The sequence below is a fragment of the Coenobita brevimanus genome, chromosome 57 (genome assembly GCF_032717465.1).
Source record: "Coenobita brevimanus isolate Jiangsu-jjx chromosome 57, ASM3271746v2, whole genome shotgun sequence".
Taxonomy (NCBI): Eukaryota; Metazoa; Arthropoda; class Malacostraca; order Decapoda; family Coenobitidae; genus Coenobita; species Coenobita brevimanus.
The window spans coordinates 40,395,742-40,407,092 of record NC_137010.1 but is presented as its reverse complement, the minus strand read 5'-3'; the positions used below and the strand labels follow the sequence as shown (position 1 = coordinate 40,407,092).

General features: G+C 39.0%; 1 protein-coding gene across 1 annotated transcript in view; it reads right to left on the bottom strand.

Moving 5' to 3' along the window:
- Window positions 1-214: 214 nt before the first annotated feature.
- LOC145401972 (uncharacterized) overlaps window positions 215-11,351 on the bottom strand; it is a 67,787-nt gene continuing 56,650 nt past the window's right edge. The window contains exon 2 of the mRNA XM_080274076.1: window positions 215-498. Within this exon, the coding sequence (XP_080130202.1) occupies window positions 215-498 (284 nt within the window). The remainder of the gene's footprint in view (window positions 499-11,351) is intronic.

The window sequence follows — 11,351 nt, the reverse complement described above, 5'->3', positions numbered from 1 at the left end:
CCTTGGCGGTAGTACCTCCCTGGGCGGGGCTTCCTACCCCTACTACTCATAGATGTATAGGGAAGCTAGCATATCCAATTACATATGTCGAAAGAAACAGGCCATGATGCAACAGTGAGGACCAAATTTACAGAGACTACATAATTAGAGTCATCGTACCATGTCTTATTTCGCCGCCAATAGTGAAGCTTGCCATGCATGAAGAAAAACATTTCTAGTCCGTGAACACAACCTGACCCCAGAACTCCATGCTTTGCTCAGCATGACGTTGAGCAAACTCCAGCCTTCGTGCCTTGTGTTGCTCCGTCAAGATCTTCGTCGCAGGAGTTCTGTGATGTATATGTGCATTATGAAGTCTGTGTCTGACAGTCATCGCTGAGACCTTCAGGTGTAGGTTATCACAAATGTCCACTGCGTAGGTTACGGGGTCTTCTACACCCGCAGCAACAATAGCATTGTCCTCCTCTGAAGAAGTTGCCTGTGGGGCAGCTGACCTTCCTGTGATGAAAATATACAGAGTATACTGTATCCTTGGTTGTGCAGTTTGAACTTACTCCTCGAGTGATAACATATCAGTTTATTAAGTATGGTAAGGCCAAAGTCGTTTGGAATAATTACATCATGATATTTTCATAACTTTGTATCCCTTTTGCAAGAAGCATACTAAAGCCCAGTGAAGCTACAGTACTTTAATTATTGCGACTTCCAGTTAGGTTTTAACATTAAGTTACTATTCATAACATATGGTATGGTCTGTATTTGTAGAAATTACAGGTACTGCCACATTAAAATATAAACGTATTGGAGGAAAATACCTTGTTATCTCTGCACCAAGAACGGCTTAAAAGTCAAATAACACCGCGCGTAGGCATCTGCTCATCGTACGAAATGTTGACAGCAACTGCTTGTCCCAGTGACGTTTTACCTGCTGTCAATCGGGCACATTAGCATGAATTTGTAGGTATTCTCAACACCTTACCAGCAGTGGCGCTGGGATACATGCATAAATAAAAAGAATTGACACCCATGTCCTGCAACATAAACTCACCCAAGTCATTTAAGTTGCCATTTTCCTCCCACCTTCGTATCCATTTCTGCACAGTCCTGGTAGATACACCAACTTCATGAGCGATAGCCCGTATCGACAGTCCATTATCACGTTGGGTGATAATACGACTTCGCTCCAGTAGATTACTGTCTCCGATTCATTGCGTGACCAACTAAACTCTGACCCGTCCCATCTGTAACGGTGACGACAACGCCGCGGTTAAGCATCAGTATTTTGCACAACATCCCGGTGTGTGTGTGTGTAGCTACACAACTATAGTGACATATACTGCTTTCCTTATCTAACAGACGTAACTGTATAAAGGAAATATAGTGTAAACAGTTTATTTCAACGAAGATACAGCTGATATACTTGAAATTACATTGGGAATTAAATAACTCGCTTCTTGTTTCTGTGTGAAGCCTTCATCGAAACACACAATCCCATAAGTCTGGACTGGGAATTGGTGGGCGGAGTTAAATACACGAACTCGCCGCGCAGTAAAGATGGACCGGCTGCGTTGCCCCGATGTGAAGTGTAGTACCAATTTCTGTGTTCAACTGTACATACATACGTACTTGCGTAAGTATTCACCTATGTACTTAAGTATGTAAACACGTAAATATTCACGCATGTAGCCTACCTAAGTACGTACATACGTAAGTACTCACGTACGTACGTACACGTAAGTATTCACGTACGTACGTAAGTACGTAAGTATACTGTACACGTAGGCAAGTACGAACGCACTTCCGTAAGTATTCACGTACAGTCGCCAAACTTTCCACCTGGGCCACCTAGCCGCGAGAGGTGAGTAATAGGTGCTGGCAACAGTGTGTCTGTTTGTTCTTGTGTACATGCTCGACGAAAGTTCGGATCATCAACTCTCGTCTTCCGTAGTGAACCTCAGTCAGAGTTCATCCCATTATTCAGTCGACAATTTTTAGCCGACAAAATTTCAAAGGAACATCTTGAAAGTATTGGATAATGTGAGTATTGAAAACAGTAGCCTAAGTAAAATAATCTAAAAGACCGCATCTTTACATATATTACATATTTATAAACGTATTCATTTTCATTATTACATGATAAACCCATGGCTAAAAATTGTCTAGTGAATAGTGGGGGGAAGAACCGTCGTGTGACCGGCCCTTACAGTAGAAAAATAGATACCGACGTCTGACTGTTGGTTTTGCATTTCGCCAGTCCTGGACCGGTCTCAAACCTATTGAAATACCATTCTTGATCCGAGACATGATTACAGTAGATAAGTTAGGTCATTAATCGTTACAGGATTATTCACTGGGAGGATATTAATTTAAATTAAGTAGGAGAGATAGGAATTGTACTGTAGATGTCGGAGGTTGAAACTTGTTCGTTGAGGCAGAATACTGCCTCGATTCAGTTGGTCATGAGTCGACTGACATGATGTATCCACCCGTGAGTGTTTCAGCCTGTAATGATAATTTCATGTTCGTTATATTGCATTTACAAATCACATAAGTTTCACAAGCAGAGGTGATATAAATGTCCCTACAATTCATGAATCAATAGCAACTGTGCTTAAAATGACTGGAAGCTTTTGTATACTGTGATGGAGAGGTGGTGTCTTCATCTTGCTACAATGTGAGATAATGTTGTTCAGTGAATAATCGATGAACGTGTAAATGTGTGACCTCACACATAAGCTGCACCGCTCACAATCAGTTTTCCTTGTGTAATTCAGTCCTTCGTTAGATGAATGGACTATAAATGTGTGCTGTCATGACCATAGTCATGTGAAATATGATACGGTAAGGCATTATCATAGCTGAAATAATAGCCACATTCGACAACAGTATGCACAAACTCTTTGTTGAAGTGACAGTATTTTAACCTCGTGGTGCACCACAGAACACACAAAAACATCTACCTGAAGTTCTACCAACGAGGAAATAAGCAACCGTGTGTCTGAACATCATCGTAATGTTTATTGGTCAGTGTCATTCATGATGTGAATATGGCAGGTAATCTTATTTATGACTGGAAATAATGTTAGGCAAATGCATTCCTCTTCAACTTATACTGATAATGGTATCAAGTGATAACCCTATGAAATGGAATTACTGATATAAGGAGAGAGTGAGAGATAGGCTTGGTGAGATTCCCGTATACTGTACAGTGCATTAACATGTTATGGTAACAATGTAAAAACAACATAGAAAAGATAATGTTTAGTATTAAGAAAGCAAATATTTAGTAGAATGCTAATAGATTTCAAAAACTAGTTCGGCAGTTATATCACTGGTGGTATGAATAACGCAACCCCCCCCCCCCCGTCCGGCGTCTGCCAGGTGTAGCGTTATAATATCTGTCTCCCCGTCCAGGGGGGCGCGGTAGCACAGTGGTAGCGCGCTGGACTTGAGATCGGGGGATTGCAAGTTCGAGCCTCGCCCGGGCTGCCGCGCCAGGATGAGTAGCTCCGTCCTGTAACCCTAGCGGGGCTATAAAGTCCAATACAGGGCTTAGCTCGGGGGAACTCCATTTCTCCCATTTGTCTCCCTGTCCGCCCCCTACGGCGCATGCGCGAGGAATTGCCAGAGACCGCCACAAATATGCCATTTGTCCTCTGATCTCTGTAGGGGTAACATGATCGGAGCCTCTCGCCCTTTGTTTACAAACGGCAAATGGTCATTCCGGCGTCTCATATCATACGTCTCAAAGCTTTCTCGGGTAGTTTCCGCCCTTAAATTAAATTAGGTTAGGCGGAAAGCAGTAAAAATTCGAATTTCTAAGGTATGAATGAGTTAGGTTGGATAAACATAGTTACAATTAATCATCTGGGGACGAGTTATCTAATCTCTTAGGCGTGAGGATTGCCTTAGCTTTGTTCTTACCCAATGGTATCTTTACAGGAATGAGTCAAGCTCGTACTGTACCGTGTACTAAACCATTTTCATCATACATATCCTTGAAATTATAAATAGTTTTGACACACTACTTCATTCGGTTGTGCATTCCACTGATCAATTGCCCTATTAGGGAAACAATTTCCTTACATCTTTATCACCTCTCTTTTTATGCTGTGTTTTGCAATGTCCTCTTGCTGATGCTTCACACATATGATATATATTCATCTATTTTCTGTTCCCCTGATATGCATTTATATAGCATAATCATGTCTCCTCCTCCTCCTCTCCTGCAGCGTTGGTAAATTCAGTCTTTCCAGTCTTTCTCAGTAACTTAAATCCCTTAAGCTTGGTACCCATCTTATAGCGGCCCGTTGTACTTTTTCAATCTTATCTGTATTTTTTGAGATGAGGATTCCAGACTACTGTGATGCATACTCCAGAGTTGGTCTGATGAATATTATCTTCCTCAGCATATCTTCATTTTTATATGTGAATGCTATTCTCATATTAGCAAGCAATGTATACATGTTTCGTACCTTCTCACTGATGTGATCATCAGGATATAGTCTGTTACTGATAATTACTCCTAGGTCCTTCTCCTTTTCTGATATGTGTAAGGTTGATCTTCCTAACTTGTAATACCAATCTGGTCTTTTCTCACTTTTATCAAATTTTATTACATGACACTTATCCACATTAAATTCCATTTGCCATTTATTGCTCCATTCATGAAGCTTGTTCAATTCCTATTGCAGCTCTTTGCAAGAATCTGTTAGTAATTTTCCTTTGAATTTTTGCATCATCTGCAAACATATTTAGATAGCTTCCTCTCTGCTTTATATATATTCACTTTAATACCCACCCAACCACTTTTAAGTGCCATAGAGTCAATAAGTGGCTTGGTGCAAACTTTTCCTTTTCCTTTTTTTTTTTTTTTTTCCAATTATCCAATCCAATCCCTTTAGTTTGAGGAATCTTACATCTCCTTTAGTTTTGAGAAATCTCACATAAGAGTGTTAGACTAGTCCAGTATAGTTCAAGTTCAGTCAATGTGAAATAAAAATTAGCCTCTAAATTTCATTTATAGAAAAGTTCTTTTAACTCCAAATACTGTGAAAACAGTATGCACTCCAGTAGGGTATGCTTAGTGAAGTTTCCTGTTCACACTGTTACAGCACTTCTACTGATTCAATGGATAATGATAAAGTAAAAACCCTTATCAGTTACGTTACGGAAATCACTTCAGATACTAGTTGTTATGGGAAATTAAGAATAAAAAAATCCTAAGTTAGGTTATTCAGCACATTGGGTACATTACTACACATCGCTGATTGGCATATTTTAATACCAATCGTTTATTTAAATCTGCACACATGTGCAGTAACATAAACCCTGTCGTGTCCAGTAGCACAGGATATATTTATATACTGTACTATCAGTGGAAATGCATTGAATACAGTAATAAAAAAAATTAAAAAAAGCAAAAGTTAGCACCAACCCAATGAAAATATGGCACTGAGGTGGAAGGGGGTTGGGTGGTTATTAAACTGAAAATATAAGGCTGAGAGATAAGACACACGAAGTACAAGAGGAGGTGAATAATAAGCGCCAGTACCAAGCTAAAACAATAACTACGTGGCACTATAATGGAAGAGGGTTTGGTGGGTATTAAAATGAAAATGTAAGGCAGAGAGGTAAGACTGATAAAGTACAGGAGCAGAGTGGGAAGAGGGGAAGGATGGAGATTAAAGTGCCCCTTTTGCCACAAGCAGGGATACTGAGGAAGTACTGTCCCCCCTTGTCGTAAAGACTTTGTAGTTACTTGTAGAGAAGTATATTTTAGACTTGTGGTCGAGCGGCTTTTATATCTTGTAGTAGTTTCCCCACCAGATGTCATGTAGTGACGGGAGAGGTAAAGAATAGTATGGGACTATTTTTATTTGTCTTGGAAATATTAAACAGGTATAATAGTATAAGTCCTGGGTAGCTACCTCCCTGTCTCGCTATCTCTCTCTCTCTCTCTCTGTTCTAAAGCTAATCTCCGTCTCGACCTCTCTCTAGGGTCGCTTGTCTCCTTCTAAACTCTCTTTCCTAAAATCTCGTGTAGTAGGGTGTGTGTGTCACGTATCTTCCTCATGGCAACAGAACTTTCTCACGAGAGGACTGCTGACGGCTAACTGAATCATCATCTTACTGGCCGCTGTCGTCAGCTTTCCTCCGTGTAAGCGTTTAGCGCTGCTCGCTTCTCGCAAACACAACACCTTCTCATCATTTGACTTCCTGCTTCTATCTGTCTCTCTATCTATCTATTTATCTATCTATCTATTATGTAGTCCTATATTTGCTCGGCCGCGCGAAAATGACGTACCATCGACATTTAATAGTTATAATATATTAATACATACTACATACACATTATAATGAACTTATAAGCTAATTAAGTGAAATACATAATATTGTAAAGTAACATAATTGTATGAATATTGTATACATATATTATTCATAGTAAATAGTGATTATTCAGTAATATTACATTTTAAATAAGTTGAATACATATTGGAATAAATGCATTAAAGTAAATTATTTAACTGTAATACAGTATGTACTTGGGTTATTATAGTGAAATGCATACATGCAAGAATAAAAATAGTTTAAAATTAAGATTATTGTAAGAGTTATTAATATTTCATTCAAAGATAATGGTACTGGTTTGTCATATATGGGTCATTCTTCTTTGTGTTATTATTATTATTATTATTATTATTATTATTTTTTTTATATATAATTAATACTATATACAAAATATATACACTTCATTCAGGGTGGTTAACTGTGATGTTAACTCTCCCCCCACTAAACAATGACTCCAAATTAGCAATTCTTGCATGCATTCTGTGCATGGCCAACAGCAATACTGCAACCACAATGCAGATAATTATGAAGACAGAAGGTGCTTGGCTATACACATAATATGGGTTGAACATACTCAAACTCAAATCTTCCCAGGGCTTCATTGTTTCATTGATCAGCTGCATAGTTTCAAACTTAGGTGAAGTCAGCTTAATACTTGTGCTCATGTTTAAGTCCATATCAGGCAGTGGGTGGAAATGTTTGTGTGTATGGTTGATAATGGCGTAGTGATTGATGGTGGAAAAAGTAGACATGGATGGTGTAAATACCGCACAGTAGTCTGGTGCTATGTATAATCCTGAGGCCGATGTATGAGATGGTGGTATATCTGGACAGACTATGTAAACTGATGTGTTATGAGGGAAATAAAAAAACTGCGAGTGTCCAATGCGTTGATGGTGTACAAGTTTATCTGGAGCAAAAGTGAAGTTGCAATGATGATGAATATTGTTATTGCTGATGATAGCCATTTCACAAGGGACCGTATCAGTAGGCTGAAACGTGAAAATGTACGCAGGACAAAGATGAACAGCATGTAAGGATGTGCGGCACTTTCGCTCAATCGTTGACTCACTTGCGAAAGTGACAGTGTCTCGTCTCTTGGAGACCATGATGAGTTCGGTGTCTGTGTTGATGTTGATGATGACTAAAGTGTTGTTGTTTCTATAGGGGAAGGGGTGTATTTGGTATACTGTGAACAGGTCTTCCGTGATGAATGGTACATGAACTATCACTGATGTTGGTGTTAGTGTTGCTTCCAAGTACGGGTAATATTGCATAAATTCCCTACTGCGGAACAATGGCTTCAATTTATGTGTATGTATGCCTTGACTAACTATCTGACGTAGCTCATGAACTGGGAGTAAGTCATTTGTGATCTTGCCATCACCAGCATTCGAAATTCCTTGCATAAGTGCCCTGAAATGATCTCTAGTGTTCTCTAATTGTAGTAGAATCGTGTCAATATGTTCTGTGATGATGGAGAAGTGCTGGAAAAGGGTAACGTTACCCTCCAAGTTATTTATTTTATCTATACTCTCGAGAGCTACGTTTTCTGCTTGTTTCAGATTTTTCACAATTGTTTTCATTGCTGAGTTCTGTCCTGTGATGAATTTATCTTGGTATGTTAGTACCTGAGCTATCTTATTAAATTTTTTGTTTATTTCTTTAAGGTCATCCTCTGTAGCCAATCCAAAGATGTTCCCAAGAATTGCGCCGCCCAGATCGAACAAACCGCGCTTTTGGCGAGTACGTGTGATGTTGTTCCTGTCGCTCAGCACCTCTGTTCCAGAAGATGGGAGATCTTGGATCATGACGAGCATAGTTGACTTCGCCTGTTCTAGTTTCCATTTCGCTAATTTCACCATTTCATCCACTTCCTTGGTGATATGTGATTGTGAAACATAATTCCCTATCTTGAAGTCCAGAGTTCGCATCGGCGTCGCAAGTCTTTCTATATAAGTAGGTAAGTCATACAAGTAATCTAGACTTATTTCAGTACTCATGACGTCCTTGACGATTGTAGTCGTGGCCGTTGGAGCTATGAGGCATCCTTGTCGTACTATATGCTTGGGGTCTAGGTGCGCATATACCCTTACTATGTATAGGAGAATCCATAGCATAAGTCCCTTCATCGTAACCTACCGAAAAAAAATCTATTAATTTCCTATAAAGCTGTGGTTGATGATAGTGATGATGTGCGTTACGGTTGGCTGTTATTTCATTTATAGAAGGAGTTTAAATCGATATTTAATTCCCGTAAATGATGTACTGTAGATTTCAGTGGAATAGTTGCACCTATGTTCGATTGTTTGGTATATGACCTTAATTTCTTTTTGTAATCATTGTTGTGTTCTTGCTTGGTGTCTTGAGGTACGTTCACCTGTTCGGTTGTATCCGAGGCTGAATAATTATGTGATAATTCCCTTGAAACTCGTTTTAAATGGTCAATATGAACTTGTTTTTCCTCGCCACTTGAAAGTGACTTAATTAAAACTTTGTTTGCCTTTATGTTAATTACTCTGTATGGGCCCTCAAATTTAGGGGATAATTTATTGTCTCTCGTATGAATGACTCCGTAAACAATGTCTCCTAAGCTGATAGGTGAATCTTTTGCCTTTTTGTTAAATGCCTCCGACATTTCTTCCTTGGACATCGTTAATTGTTTTTGCACTCTTTTGTGTATGTCCTGGAATTCACGTAAACGGAGTTTAGAGTAATCATCGTAATTGTATATAGGCATGCTGTCACCTTCTAGGAGCTCATATGGTAATTTTTTATCCGTGCCATATATAATGAAATGTGGTGTGTCACCAATGGATTTATTTATAGACCCATTAATGGAGGCCTCTACTCTGGGAATCCAATCATCCCAGCTTGCATAATTTTCACTGAGAATGTGTCGTAGCACATCTAATACCTTTTTATTTTGTCTCTCTACCAACCCATTCGATGCTGGGTGATAGGCCAAAACGTTAACCTTTTTAATGTTGTATTGTTTACATATTTCTTGTAAGATCTCAGAATTAAATTCTCCTCCATTATCACTTATTAATACCTTTGGGGTAGTAAAGCGACATATTACATTATCTGTTATTGCCTTTGCTACTGTCTCTGCTGTCTTATCTTTAATTGGAGCTAAAATGACATAACGGGAAAAATGATCCGTTGCTACGAATAAGTATAGGTTATTATTGTATGATAATGGCATCTTGAGTAAATCAACAGCGACAACGTCCCATGGTTGATGTGGTACTGGGTAATTACCCATCGGTGCAGGTGTGATTGGGTATCCTTTGTGTTTCGCACATGATTCGCATCTGTCTATATGATTGTGTATATCTCTTCGTAATGAAGGCCAGTAATATAATAGCTGGGCTTGGTTGAATGTCTTATCCTTTCCAGGGTGTCCTGCATGTGGGCTGTCGTGTATCATTCGTAATACTTGGGGTATCATGTCATTAGGTACTACCAACTGGTTAGTATTTCTTTGGCGTTTTGGTTGTTTAGAGTTAATTTTGTATAATGTATTATTGACCATTGTGAATTGTTCAAGTGGGACATGCAGTTTGGGTAATTGTATGTCATCTCCACTTTCTAACTTGTATATTACTTTTGACCATACTGGGTCAAGTCTTTGTGCCTTTGCGATATCCTCGTGGTTTGGGATATTTCCTTTGAGATCTAACGCCGCAACCTGAATTGTGTTCGGGTTCCTAGATAATGCGTCAGCTACTATATTCATTTTACCTTGTATATAATGTATTTGTACATTGTAGTTTTCAACTGTACATTTCCATCTTGCTCTCCTCCCAGAAAGGAGTTTTTCTTTAAACATACCCACCAGTGGTTTATGGTCGGTGAATAAGTGGATTTCGTAACCATATACCAAATCTCGAAACTTTTGTAATGCAAAAATCACTGCAAGTGCCTCTAAGTCTGTAGTGCTATAATTTTTCTCCGCACCTCTTGTTTGTCTGCTGGCAAATGCAATTGGTTGATTCTTTCCTCTTTTATCTTCCTGCATCAGTACAGCCCCTAATCCTTTAACTGATGCGTCTGTACAAATAAGAAATGATTTCGTGTAATCTGGATATGCTAAACAAGGTGCATTCGTTAGTTTAATTTTTAGATTGTTAAATGCCCTTTTTGTTCTTCTTCCCATTGGAATACAGCATCTTTTTTGAGTAGTTGGAATAGAGGGAAGGCTATATGAGAGAACTGTGGTACGAAGGACCTATAGTACCCAGCCAGACCTAAAATTGTCTAACTTCGTCAGTCGTAGTGGGTTCAGGAAAATCTCTCACTGCCTGTATTTTTGTCATCAGTGGTGTGAATACCATCAGAGCTTAATTTGTGGCCTAAGAAATTTATTTCCTTAAAGCAAAATTTGCATTTAGAAAGTTTAATTTTTAATCCAGCATCACTAAGCTTTTGTAAGAGTAAGTCTAATTTCCTGAGATGATCCTTAATATTCTTCGTTGCGATAATAATATCGTCAAGATAAACAAATATTCCTTGTCCTAAAATTCCGGACAATACGTAATTCATAAGACGCTGGAACGTACCGGGGGCTGTCCTCAGTCCCATTGGCATTCTTGTATATTGATAATGGCCTCTGTTTGTTGAAAAGGCAGTGTATTTACGTGACTCCTGAGATACCGGAATCTGATAGTATCCGTTTAGGAGATCGATGGTCGAGAATATATTATTCTCAGGACCAATATTCTGTAGAACATCACTTAGCAATGGCATGGGAAATTTGTCTGGGATGGTGTGATTATTTAGTTTACGGTAATCTACTACCGCACGCATTTCTCCATTTCTCTTGGGCACAAAGAAAAGGGGAGCGTTCCACGGAGAAACTGAAGGCTCAATAATTCCAAGCTTTAACATTTCATCGACATACTGATTTGCAAGTGTACGTTGGGAGTGTGGTATGCGATAAGCTGGTACGAAAATTGGTGGTGTTTCTGGGTGCACATTAATCATGTGATTAATCA